Below are 13369 nucleotides of genomic sequence, written 5' to 3'. Positions count from 1 at the left end.
ACATGTTAGACTTACTGAAAGTGCTAAAAGCATGCCTTGCTTAATGTTGTGGTGGGATAGCATGTAGGTAGTTGAATGCATCCTGATCTAACAGTCTTATGCATTCCAATTGAGCATCAAAATCAGCCTGACCCAAACTGTAATACCCCGTATTTTCATACGTATTTTCTAATTAATTAATTAAGAAGTATTTTATAAAAAGGGTATTTATTATTTGGAGCCAAAATAATATTTGAATTTTGACGCCAAAAGCATTTTGAAAACTAATCATTACTTTGGATAAGATTTATTATCCCTTTATCCTATTTTAAAAACCGAATTATTTACATATTTCGGATATTTTAATTAAAGCAAAATAATATTTATTAATTATTTTATTATGGCCGAAATTTTCCAATAATTAGCTAGGATTTTTGAATTTTACATGTATGGAAAATCTGATTTTTCTTGATTATTTATTGGTAAATAATTGATATTTAATTAATTAATTGATTAATTAATTAATTAATTATTCTATATTATTTATATAATTATTTTATTCCTTAAAACCAAGAAAAATATTCATAAATATATTTATAAGAGTCCGAAAATTTGAGCTATGGTAAGATTAATATTTCGGCCCTATTGAATTATTTTGGGGGAATTTAATTAGTAAAATTATATTTTTTATTATCTCCCAAAATCTCTTATTTTCCTTAATTCTAATTCTCCATCTTTTTAATATCTAATCATCATATTTTCTTTCCATTCATTCTTATTAATTATTCCCCAAGTAATTCTAATTTCCTTATTATTTTTCATGACATAAATACCTTCCATATTCAAGTATACACAATCACCTTAATATCCAAACTTTCCTTAATTCTTTTACTCACTTCTTCAAATAATCCCATAAACCATACTTGTCATGATTCTTCCCAAATTATTTTGTCATAATTCTTGCATGAGCTAGCCTATAAATACCCCTCCATACCTCTCACATTCTTCACACCAATTCTCTTCTTTTCTTCTCCTCTTTTTACACAAATCATCCCGTTTATCTTTGAAGCCAATTTTTGGGCACTTCTGGTCAGTTTTTGGGGTATTGTTGTTTCAAAGAAGATTGTTCCTCTGAAAACATTTTGGAGTTTAGGCTCAAGAATCACTCAATTCGGAGTTATATCGAAGGAGTTATAGCCTCTGCAAGTTCTGCCTATTCTTTCCAATGCAAATCCAAATTTTCTCTTTTCCTTGGTTTCTTATCTTTTCTTCTTCTCTTCTGTTATTCAATTATTATTATTATTATTATTATTATTATTATTATTATTATTATTATTATTATTATTATTATTATTATTATGGGGGATTTATAAATAATTATTATGAGTAGTTTTAATTATATAAAATCAGATTTTTAATGATGTTTATGAGAAATTAATTTAAAAGGTTCATGTACATATAGATGGGGGTTTTTAATTATTTGTTAACCTTATATTGATTAAGGTTATATTTATTTGTAGGGTGTGTTCGATCAATGTTCTTGAGGTTCTTTTTGTGTGGTTTTTCTAGCAAGGATCAAGGTACGTTTAGGTGGCTAGATACCTTTGAAAGTGATTGGTTTGACTAACATGTTTTACATGATTTGATTGGTGATTGAATTAAATTGATTTGAATTATAATTTTGAAATAAATTATGTTTGAAGGTATTGATTTTAATAAAATTATTTTGAATGATTAATTTTTAAATCATGTTTTGAACGGTTTGGATTACTTATCGTGTTTAAACAAAGGAATTTATTTTAAAAGGTTTGTTGAATTAAATAAAGGTTTTTCAAGGAAGAGTTGTTGATTTTGAAAAGTTATTAATATGAGATTTTATTCTCAAGTATTTATTTACAAGGTTTGATTTTGAAAGCATGTTGGATTTATTATAATGGAGTTTGGATTGTTATCATTAAAGGTTTAATTATTGGATTTAAAAGAGGATTTATTGAATCATTGATTTATTATTTATGCTTTATAAGCATGTTAGTAATCCCACTATGTGGATTTGGTTTATTGATAAGGTCTTGGACTTTGTATGACCGGGAATAGCCTTGTAACATAAGGAGACTAGCTTGGGGGGTGTGCACACTTGGAAGAGGAATTGATTTAATTGGTTTCATTGGTTTTATTGGTTTATTATGAGGAATTGGTTTTTTATATGAGGAATTGGTTTATAAAATAATTGGTATTTTGGTTTTATTGATTATTGATATTGGAATATTGAGAATCGGTTTTGAATCATGAGTTGGAATTATTGGATTAATTATTGGAATTGATTTTAAAATCATGTTTACAAATAAATTGAGTTTACATTATCTTGCACTTATCGTACTTAGCATATTTTGCTAATCCATATTTCGTATTTGTTTTGGTTCGCCCTGTTTACCATAATGGTAAGCAGTGTTGACTATTTTCAGGTGGATTCATTAATGAGCATATGGGAGTCCCGAGATTTGCTTCACCTAGTTTAGGAATGTTGGTCTTGTCTTTATTTTGAGTACTCATAACAATGTTATTATTTTTATAAGTATTAGTAAAAGAAAGTTGAGTTTCCGCTGCAAGTTTGTTATTAAGCTAAGTATTTTGAGTAGCCTTGCGTAATCACGCGGCGGTAATACGACCAAGTCTATCTTTACGGTATAATTATACGTATTATACTGGTATTTCCGTAGAGGGAGATTTGGGGGTGTTACACAAACAATTACAAAGTTAAATCCCACTTAACAACACAAACATTACTTATCATGGAACAAGACAATTTTAAAAATGCACAAAACCAATCCTTTACCTTGTTTGTTGACCTGACTGCCTTCCGAAACAGCTCCTTGAATGTATCACCATGGAATTTGAGCTTAAAATTAGCCCAGATGTGTCTGACACAAAACCTCACTTCTGCTTTTGAAGCCACCAATGCAATAGCTTCAATCAGGCCCTGTATGTAGTTAAATGTCAGTATACAGTTCATTAGGTACATATGTGTAATATCCCGTATTTTTAATGTATTTTTATATATTATTTATTTAATTATAAAATAAATGTATTTTATATATCATTTATTTAATTATAAATATATTTTGGGTTAAACTATTTTAATTATTGGATTATAAATAAAACACAAGTATTAACACTTGGGTCAATAAGTCTTTAATCCAATTGTAGCCCATCTTTATAACAAACTCAATCACCTTATTTTTAATTGGTATATACTAGACCCTAGTGTAGGTACCATAACCTACACCCCCTACAAAACGCAGCGTTTTGCGTTTTTCCCCTTCCCCCACAAACAACAGTAACTACCCCCACTCACCCCCACTAACCGCAGTAACTGCTGTAAATTAGAAAATAACTTCCCCTACCCCACATATATATATATTAAAAAAAACCTATCCATTTCAAATCATTTTCTCTCTCTAAAAACCATCTTCTTCATTTCTCTAGAGTTTCTCTCTCATCAACACCGTCGAATCGGAACGAAATTCCCTTTAAATTATTGCAAAATTGCTTCAAAACACTTCATAATTGCTTCAAATGTCTGATATTCGAGATGAAATTAAATAATCGCAACAACATTTTGATAAAGAGTAAGTAATTTTGTTCATTTACTTACGATTTTAGTACAATTTTTGTATGAAGCTTAATTTTGGTTCTTTTTCTTGTGATTGTAGAGTGATTTTGGAAAAAAAAAAACGCTTTAGAGAAGAACATGCAAGACGAAACTGGAAAATCGGAGTAAAATGTTACCAAAGAGTAAGTAATTGTGTTCATTTTCTTGCGATGAAAATTATAGAGCGAATTTATATGTAAAACCTAATTTTTGTTCAATTTTTCGCAATTGTAGTATCTCTTTGGAGAAGAACACTTCAGAGACGAGTAAATCAGTGACAAATCCTGAAGAAATGTATGAATCCTAATTTTTGTTCAATTTTATGTATGAACCCTAATTTTTGTTCATATTATTGCGATTGTAGTAAGATTTTACTGAAAATTAACAAATCAATTAAAACATTAACAATCTATTAAATAAAACAGAGACGACGATGATGATGATGTACCTCTTCAGTCAAGAGTAGAAAAATTGAAAAAAAACCGCCGAAATGATCCAATTGTAGATCCTGAACTTTTAAAAGATATTGACAAGTCAATTGGTACGGATTTAAAAATGTCTCCATTACCAAGGTAATTAGTCATTTACAGAATATATTGTGTTCATTTCTAATATGCTAGTTGTATTTGATAAAAATTGGTTTTTATCTTTGTTTAATATGTTATTTGTATATGATCATATTTGATACTCATAATGTTCATTTATAGCTATAGTTATGATCATATATTTATACTTGTTCATTTGAGTATTCATTGAGATTTAAGAGCAAAAGTACATTTCATTGAAACATCATTGTATATGATCATATTTGATACTCATAATGTTCATTTATAGATATAATTATGATCATATATGTATATTTGTTCATTTGAGTATTCATTGAGAATTAAATAACAAATGTACATTTCATTAAAACATCATGCACATATATAAATATGATAATAATCATTTCAGTGATATGCATTCAAACTAATGTCATGTAATTAATTTATAATGTAGTGATGTGCCATTTAGAGTGATACACTTGCTTCAATTTAGAGATGGAAAATCTTAACCATTAACTCTAAAGAAGGTTATAGAACAAAATGAATATGGTAATAGTTATCAAAGATACACTTTAAACAAGTAAGTTTATGTGTATAAAATAATTATTTTTACATTCAATTATTTTACATTGTATATATATACCAAACTTATTAGATAATTCTTAAAATTTTAGTGAAAAAAAAAGGTTCGAGTGAAATTTGTTATGTCAAAATCAAGACCACTAGAGACAAATCAAACAATAAGGTATAAAAGCTTTATACCAAAATAACTAATTATCATCTTCATTGTATAAATTAGTTCATAATTTAATATCATATTATATAAAATAATTCTGTTTTTTTAAGTGAACAAAGTGAGAACATTCCTGCTACTCATGCAACAACTAAGAGTGTGTCTGCTACACATAACACAACTGACAAAGAGAGTAGGGATCAAAGGTATACTAATGATCACTTTTATATAAACAAATGTTCATTTTACATACAAATTTTTTTCATTTATTATAATACAAATTCTAATTAATGAATATAAACAATATTCAGTGAAAAGAATGTAGAACAAAACCAGGATATAATTGTACCTGAAAAGGACAAACATGATGAAGATCAAAGGTATTAATGAATAATTTTCATTTCATTTTTGATAATTGTATATTTTGTGTACAATTTATGTGCATTTTTTTTTATTAAAAGTATTTCTTAAAATTGATTTCAGCAGGCAAAAACAAGTTCAGCCAGAAGAGCAGAGCAATCCAGACAAGAATACTCCTGAGAAAAAGGACAAAAATGAAGTTGATCAAAGATATAAATATATAATGTTCATTTCATTTTTTATAACTATCTATTTTGTGTACCATTTATTTCATTTTTATTTAAAGTATTTCTTAATATTGATTTCAGCAAGCAAGCTAAGAAGAAGTTCAACCAAAAGTGCAAAGCAATCTAGAAAAGAATAGTCTTGGACAAAAGTAAGAAAACTTGTTCAATTTAGATAGACTATATGTTCATTTGCAAATCAGTACAAAAAAGTTTGCTCATGGCCAATAGTAATATAAGTTAAATGTTCATATTTTATAGACTTTATGTTCATTTTTTTATTTATTAATCAAAATTGTAAATTCAAACATATTTTTAATGAATTATCAGAAAACCCAAAGATGATGCAAGAATAATAACATTAAAGGACAAGATGCAAGAAATATATTTAGACATAGAGAGAAACCCAAAGTATGTTTAAATTTAAATAATTGAATTAATATAATCAGTTAATGTATATATTTCAAAGTTATATAACAGTATCATACATTTACAGGAAGTACAAAGAATCGATAATCAGAATTATGAGAAATCTCAAAAGAATGGAAAAGGCAAGCAAGGAAATCAGGAGAGGTAAATGATCATATTTATTGAATATTTTTTGTTTAATAGTCATAAATATCAATTTTAACAATACTATTAATTTTGAAGGTGAAGCAAAAAAGAAAGAAAAAGGGCCAGTAGAAGAGAAAACTGTGGAAAAAGGTAAAAATTTTAAAATGTACATTTTTATTACAAAAAATGTTCATATTGGATCTGCATAATATTAAATGTTCAATAAGATTAAAAAAAAATTAAATTTTAACTAAATAAATTTTAATAGAAGGACAAGAGGGAAAAAAAGGGACTAAAAAAGAGAAAATCCCTAAATAGAAAATTGTGGAAGATGTCTTTCCAAAGACAACAAATGTAAAAGGTAAAAATTTTTAAATGTACATTTTAATTACATAAAATGTTCATATTGGATCTACATAATATTGAATGTTCAATCAGATTAAAAAATATAAATTTTAACTAATTAAATTTTCATAGAAGGACAAGAGGGAAAAAAAGAGCCTGAAAAGGAGAAAATCCCTAAAGAGAAAACTGTGGAAGATGAGTCTCCAAAGACAACAGATCTGAAAGGTAAATAGTGGAAAATGTACATATTTTTTACACAAAATGTTCATTTTAAATCTTCATAATTATAATTGTTCAAAAATATTAATAAATTTCACTAATTAAAATTACATAGATGGACAAAAGCAACACACACAAAAGTCTAAAGTAATGGAAGATTCAACTGCAAAAGAGAAAGGTAATATTCATTATCTGAAATGTTCATTTATATTGTATATAGTAAACATTTGTCATCCTATTTACATAAATGTTTATTTAATCTTTTATATTTGATCATTTCATATGCAGCACAAATTGCACCTGATCTTTTTCAAATTGAGGATGAAACTCATCTTCTAGATCAAGATGATGATAAAGTTTTCACAAAACTTAGTGAGGAGACAGCTCCATCATCACAAAAAAGTGATCAGTCAACCAAAATGAAAACAAGATACAAAATGGTTGCAAGGAAAAACAAAAACAAAAGCCCTGTTGTTGTGACAAGTGGTAGAATTACAAGGAGCCAAGGTAATCATAATACTTTTCTATTTAACAATAAATATTACACTTTCAAATATACTAACATAATTTTTTTTTTTAAAAAAAAGATGTTGTGTTAGATGAATCTGAAAAGGGAAGCCAGAAGAAGGATGTTGAACCTGCTGAAGAAACCGCAAAAATAGGAATGAAGAGAAGAATGTCTACAAGGACTTCTCCTATTCAAAAGGAAGCTGATGCACCATCTCCAGCACCTACTCCAATCAGAAAGATGGCAGGTGCTCCTGGTGAATATCCTCCAGCACCTACTCCAACCAAAAAATTGCCAGGTGCTTCTGCTAAAAAAGTTGTACAAGACCAAGGCAAAAAGGGTAAATGTTTAATATTAATGTATAGAATGATCATTTATGATGGTATATCATTAATGTTCAATTTCAATATATAGGTGGAAAAAAGAAAACTCCAGAAGAAGTGAAGAAAACTTCTAAGGTTGTTGGCAAAAGAAAAGCAGGTATATAATGATATATTATAAATGTTCAATTCCTATATATAGAATGATCATTTGAGAAAACAATTTTGTTCATTTTATCATTTGCTTACTGTACATTTTCAATACTTCAACAAAATCATAAATTTAAATTTCAAATGTCAGTCCTGCCAAGAAAAATGTTGGAAAGAGAAAAAAAATACAAGAAGTACCATCAGATGAACCATCTCAAGATCCTACTGATGAAAGTTCTACTGACAGTGATGATGATAGTGAAGAGTCAGTTTACAAAGCAGAAGTAGAGCCTGTCAGTGAGGATGATGATGAGGTGGAGGAAGAGGAGGAAGAGGAAGAAGTAAAGCCAAAGAAGAAACAGGCAAAGAAAGGGAATTCAGTGAAGCCAAAGGCTGAAAAGGGGGAGCAAAAGATGGTACTGTATGATGAAGGAAAGATTGAAGGTAGGAAAAAAAGAAAATGAAAACTGAAATTGTTCAAGCAATGGAAACTGATGAAGTTGAGGAAATACAGGAAGATGAATTTGAGGAAGAGAAATCTTCAAAGAGAAGAGGACATGTGAAGTTCATTGCATGGATAAAAAAGATGACACCTACCCAAAAACAACAAGTTGTTGATATAGGGTTAGGATCACTTCTTGACATTAGTTTACCTCAACTTGATCAAAAGTTCTGTAATTGGTTATTGGGAAGTTTTGAAGAGAATAGCCAGTGTTTTGAACTACCAAAGAATGAAAAAATAGAAATTGAGGTAGAGGATGTGAGGGTAGTTTATGGCTTGCCTACAGGAGAAATTCCAACTGTTGAGCCAAAGTCTGATAAAATTAGTGAGGAGTATGCAGAATTTCTGAAGAAATGGAGAAAATCATGGTCAGGAAAAACTCCATCAGTGAGTCAGGTATGATCAGTTTTAAATGTTCATTTTAAATACATTAAATGATCAAAAGTATAAATTTTTTGTTCATTTTGTTTGCAGATTGTGAATGGATACATAAATGATACGGAAATTTCACCAAATGCCACTGACAAATTTAAAAATTCACCAAATGCCATCGGGCTTTTCAGAATTCACCAAATACCACTCAGTTTTTAAATAATTCACCGAGTGCCATTAATGACTAAGAGGCTTAATCATGACACATGGCAATCGATTATTGGTTTAAAAAATATAAATAAAATTAAATTAAAAAAACTCTAAATCCTAACCCAACCCAACCCCACCACTGTAACCACCTGCCCAAGCCAACCGCCGGAACTCCTTAACCTCCTACCGGAACCGTCTAACCTTCCGTCAGAACCCGCCGGAACCCATGATGTCCCGCTGGAACCCCTTGACCCCATCAAAACCGTCGACTCCTCTTAATCCCTCGAAAAACCACCGCAACCATCTCACGCAATGCCCAATAACTCCAGCACCCACACTCTGACCCACAAAACTCCGTTTACCCGACGACCTTGCGCTGATGCCCACTCCAACCTCCGCAACCACCTCACGCACCAACACGACGCATCACATAGCCACCACAACCGACCATGGAAACCCAGAAATCCAAAATAGAACCCGATTGTGGAAACCCTTCACCCTCAAACGATAGAAATCAACCATGGAAATCTACAATGGTCGATTTCTATGGCCTATTTCATCGTTTCAAGGGTGGAGGATATGAGGAGAGGTTTTGAGCGGTGGTTGGAAAACTATGGGTGTTTAAATCAAAGCTAATGTTGGTGGCATTTGGGGTTGGGGCAGGTTGTGTGGGTGGTTTTGGGGGTCGGCGGTGGGTCAGGTGGAGTGCTTAAGGGCCGATCGACCGTTTTTAGTGGTTAAGGGGGTGGTCGGCTGTTTTCCGGCGAGAAATGGGGAGAGGGCTAGGGTTTGGCGGAGGTGGGAAGGTGGCTGGGAAAATTTGGGTTTTTTTTTTGTTTTTTTATTTAATTTTTTTATTTTCTTTTAATTTTTAAGAATTAAAATAAATATACTAATCATATCATGACATGTGTCATGATTAGACCCTAATGACTAACGGAGTTAACGGCCGTTAGTCATTAATGGCACTCTGTGAATTATTTAAAAACTGAGTGGCATTTGGTGAATTCTGAAAAGTCCGATGGCATTTGGTGAATTTTTAAATTTGTCAGTGGCATTTGGTGAAATAGCCGTAAATGATAAATTCACCAACAACAGACCACCAAGTGAACATTTCATTACTAACTTTTTAGCAGTGGCTGTGAACTGCATGATGAAATGTGTATCAAACAATCAATGCCATTTCAAATTTCTTTATTCTATAATGGACAGAAAAAATAAAAAATTTGAATTGGTGTTAGTTTGTATATGACTCACTTATCAAATGTCATGTTGATTGGAGAAAGCAGCAAGGCAAGGGGTTCTACAAAGGCCCTCTTTAATTTCTGATGGTATATTCTTAGATACAAAATGTTCATTTAAATTTAAATAAATGCACTTTTTTTTATTGTTTATGTTCTGTTCCATGTTTTCTTTTTTCTTGTAGTTGTTCTATTTTTATAGGGTTCAGAGGTTAGACAAAAGGCCTCCAAGAACATTTCCTATCATATCTGCATGGAATAAAGACATGGTTCTTGAGAGGTTGAAGATTGAATTAGAATTGGGATTTGGGAGAGGAAAAATTCTGCCAAGGATTGCTGCAGAAGTTGAAGAAAGTCCCGAGGTTATACAATGATCAATTTTGTTAACATAAATGTTCATTTGTATCATCTTAAATGTTCACCTGCATAATTTTTAATATTCATTCATATAGGTTTTCATGGATGATTTTGTTTCCCTTGTAAACACGACTTGTTCAAACGTGTCAAAGCTTTCTTCAAAATTGGTGAAGACAAAGGACATCTTCCCTGGAAATGACTTGGTGAAAAAAGTTGATGAAGTGTTAGGAAAGGTGGTAGCTAGGGAACCATCAATTCTAAGCCAAGATGAAGAATTCTTTGGCAGTGAGGATTTCCTAAATGCACTTGCACAAGCTGAGAAGAATCTGATGCAAGGGTCTGAAAAGCAAACAACTGAGAAGCAAATGACTGGGAAGAAATTAACCAAAAAAGGAAAGGAAAAAGAACAAGAATATGACATCAGAAAAGCTTTCAGCTTTGGGTTGACTCCACCTTCTCCAGCCAATGGTAAATTCTAACTCAAAGAGACTATCCTAATTTTGATATGAAAATTTCTCAATTTGTGGTCTAAATTGTCCTAATTTCTTTATTTTAAAAAACAAAAACAGGGCCCACCTCTTCAACACTTGGTAATATAACTGAACAACCAATAATTTCAACAAATGGTAATATGTTCATTTATTTAATAATAATGTAAATAAACTTAAGTAGAAATGTTCATTTCTAATTATTATGTGTAAATACTATTAACTTAGTGTATCTCCATAATAATGATTTATAATACAGCTGGAGAAAAGGATGTGGGTAAAACTTCAGCAGCTTCAGAACAAAGAATTGAAGAATTTTCTAGAACTGGTATAATGTTCAATTAAAAAGTGTCAAATCTTCATTTACAAAGAAGAAATATTCATTATTAATTGTATTTTTTTGTTAGATGCAGCAACTGGTTCAAAATTTGATGCTGACACTAGGTCAAATAATGAAGGATTGCCTAGAACTGTTATAATGTTCAATTATAAAGAGTCAAATGTTCATTTACAAAGAAATAATATTCATATCTAATTGAATTTTTTCTTAGATGCAGGATCTGGTTCAGTGGTTGATGCTGACCCTAGGTCAGATGTTGGTGAAAAAAGTGATCATCCAAAAAACACAAGTGGAGGTGCAGAACAAAACAAGGAAGATGTTTTTGAAAAAACAAAAAATGATGAAAAAGTGGAGGGGTAAAATCTTGAAGACATGTCTTACTATTAGGGTTATGTAATTAGTAAGGATAAATTATCTAGATGGAACAATTTAACTTATGTAACTATCGTGTTGTAACTTGAAACTGGAGTTTCATAAACTATTGTATGTGTGTACAATATTTTGTTGAATATGTAATATGAATGTGTGGTTTATGTTAAATCAATATCTTTCATTTTATGAATTGAAAATGCACACAAAGTGTTATATAAGAAGCTTATATTTTATTAATATGTACTGACATTGTTTGACATTTCAGTGAAAACAAGAAGATTGTTGCTTCATCCTCAAAAGTCACAAAAAGGTTGTAATACCCGAATATTTTATGATTTTATATAATATATTTTATTAAACAATAGTTTATTTTTATTTATTAAATAACTTTCCTAATCTCATATATTTTTTTTTTATTTTAGAGTCCGAAAGGTTTTAAAACCCTATTTTAATTTAAATAGGATACTATATTTTTAAGTGTATATAAAGTATTTTAACCCTATAACTATTTGTGCTGCCGTAAGTTTTGATATATATTAGAATTCCTTTCTCGTCGGCTTTGAAGGTTCAATGGGCACTCAAGAGGGGGGGGGGGGGGTGAATTGAGTGTTAAGTAATCGTTGGCTAATTTTGCTTCTTTTCGGATTATGTGTGAGGAACCAGTTGTGCTGGTTCCCGTACGCAGCGGAATATAAATAAGCAATAAAGAAGACAACAAATTTAACGAAATAAAACAAAGCAATAAAGAACACAACAAATTTAACGAGGTTCAGCCAACTCAGGCCTACGTCCTCCTATCCTAAGTTCTTTATTAATCTACTCCGAAAAACAAAGACAAAGAACACTCTGCTGTTCCCTACTCCGGGAACCAGCAAACCCCACACTCTACTCCGAGTGTGCTCTCGACTTACACTCGTAAGCCCAATGTGTTTGAACTCACAAACACTCACCCAGCCTTTAACCCCTTTGTTAAAGACTCAATACAAGAATCAAGAACTCCCCTTTGATCTCACTTCTACGAAGCTAATTAAGAGAAAATATTTAAGTACTAGAATGCTCTTGTATATGACTTGATGAATGGGATTAGTGCTTAAGTATATGCTCTCAAATAATTGCTCTTTTAATTTCTGGAGAGGCACACGAAATATGTGAAATAAGATGAGTTTATATAAGCTTAGATTCCTAAAACCTAGTTTCCTTAAATCACACAATCTTAGAGAATAAGATATATTGTAATTTTAGGAAAGTATTTATCTTATTTGATTTAATCACAAAGATAGAATCAATTAAGATAAATACTCCTAGTTTTTAGGTAACCAAGAATATTTCATCTTATTTCCAGCTGCACAAAATATTTTCAAAATAATCTTTTCGAAAAAAAATCTTTTTGTAAAATCTTTTTCCAAAACGGCAGCTCGAATATTTCGTACAGTGAACCTGGTTCCCCAACCTGGTTCCCTGAATTGAAACATGTTATGAAACCTGTTCCAACTTTGTACCAGATTTCATATCATACTTCAATATACTTTTAAGCACTTATATAACCCAAACATGCAAGCATACTACGGAGCATATTACATGAAAACCTAGATAACATATTAAAGCATAAATCGTCTTTTCTTCATGTAATCTTCAAGACTTGAATCTTCCTTGAATACTTCTATTATGAGCAAACAATCTTTCTTCGAAATATCTTCGAAAGGCTTCTATGCTCCAAGTCTTGGAATCAACTCAACTACTGCACATGTAACATGGTTAATGCACAATAAAGAGTATGTGACTGCTGTACCACGTAGCAACCATGGAAACAGTACATACTGGTTCCCTACCAGTACATAACACTTTTACCATATAACTGTTCCCTGTATAAAGACAAGTTAGTTCAATAAGAAAACTCATG

At 30.6% G+C, this 13369-nt stretch overlaps 1 protein-coding gene and 2 long non-coding RNA genes across 4 annotated transcripts; all 3 read left to right on the top strand.

Annotated features, from left to right (window-relative positions):
• The first annotated feature begins 3862 nt into the window (after window positions 1-3862).
• Window positions 3863-5268, top strand: LOC110688792. Of its 2 annotated transcripts, none has more exons than XR_002504672.1 (3): window positions 3863-3922; window positions 5020-5112; window positions 5218-5268. It is a non-coding gene; the product is annotated as an uncharacterized LOC110688792 (long non-coding RNA). The 2 variants fall into 2 exon arrangements; XR_002504673.1 differs by lacking the exon at window positions 3863-3922 and adding an exon at window positions 4067-4200.
• Window positions 5269-6369: 1101 nt separating this feature from the next.
• On the top strand, window positions 6370-6914 carry LOC110688791. Its single transcript, XR_002504671.1, has 3 exons — window positions 6370-6406; window positions 6523-6787; window positions 6898-6914. It is a non-coding gene; the product is annotated as an uncharacterized LOC110688791 (long non-coding RNA).
• An 851-nt stretch (window positions 6915-7765) lies between these two features.
• Window positions 7766-10748, top strand: LOC110688786. Its single transcript, XM_021865550.1, has 5 exons — window positions 7766-8485; window positions 8564-8582; window positions 9748-9905; window positions 10098-10274; window positions 10365-10748. Exons 1-5 carry the CDS (start codon window positions 8048-8050, stop codon window positions 10746-10748), a joined length of 1176 nt encoding a protein of 391 aa, XP_021721242.1. The 5' UTR covers window positions 7766-8047.
• Window positions 10749-13369: the final 2621 nt, after the last annotated feature.

Source organism: Chenopodium quinoa, unplaced genomic scaffold (genome assembly GCF_001683475.1).
Source record: "Chenopodium quinoa cultivar QQ74 unplaced genomic scaffold, ASM168347v1, whole genome shotgun sequence".
In the NCBI taxonomy this organism is placed as follows: domain Eukaryota; kingdom Viridiplantae; phylum Streptophyta; class Magnoliopsida; order Caryophyllales; family Amaranthaceae; genus Chenopodium; species Chenopodium quinoa.
The sequence above is the reverse complement of the archived record's forward strand: the minus strand, read 5'-3'. Positions and strand labels throughout refer to the sequence as shown.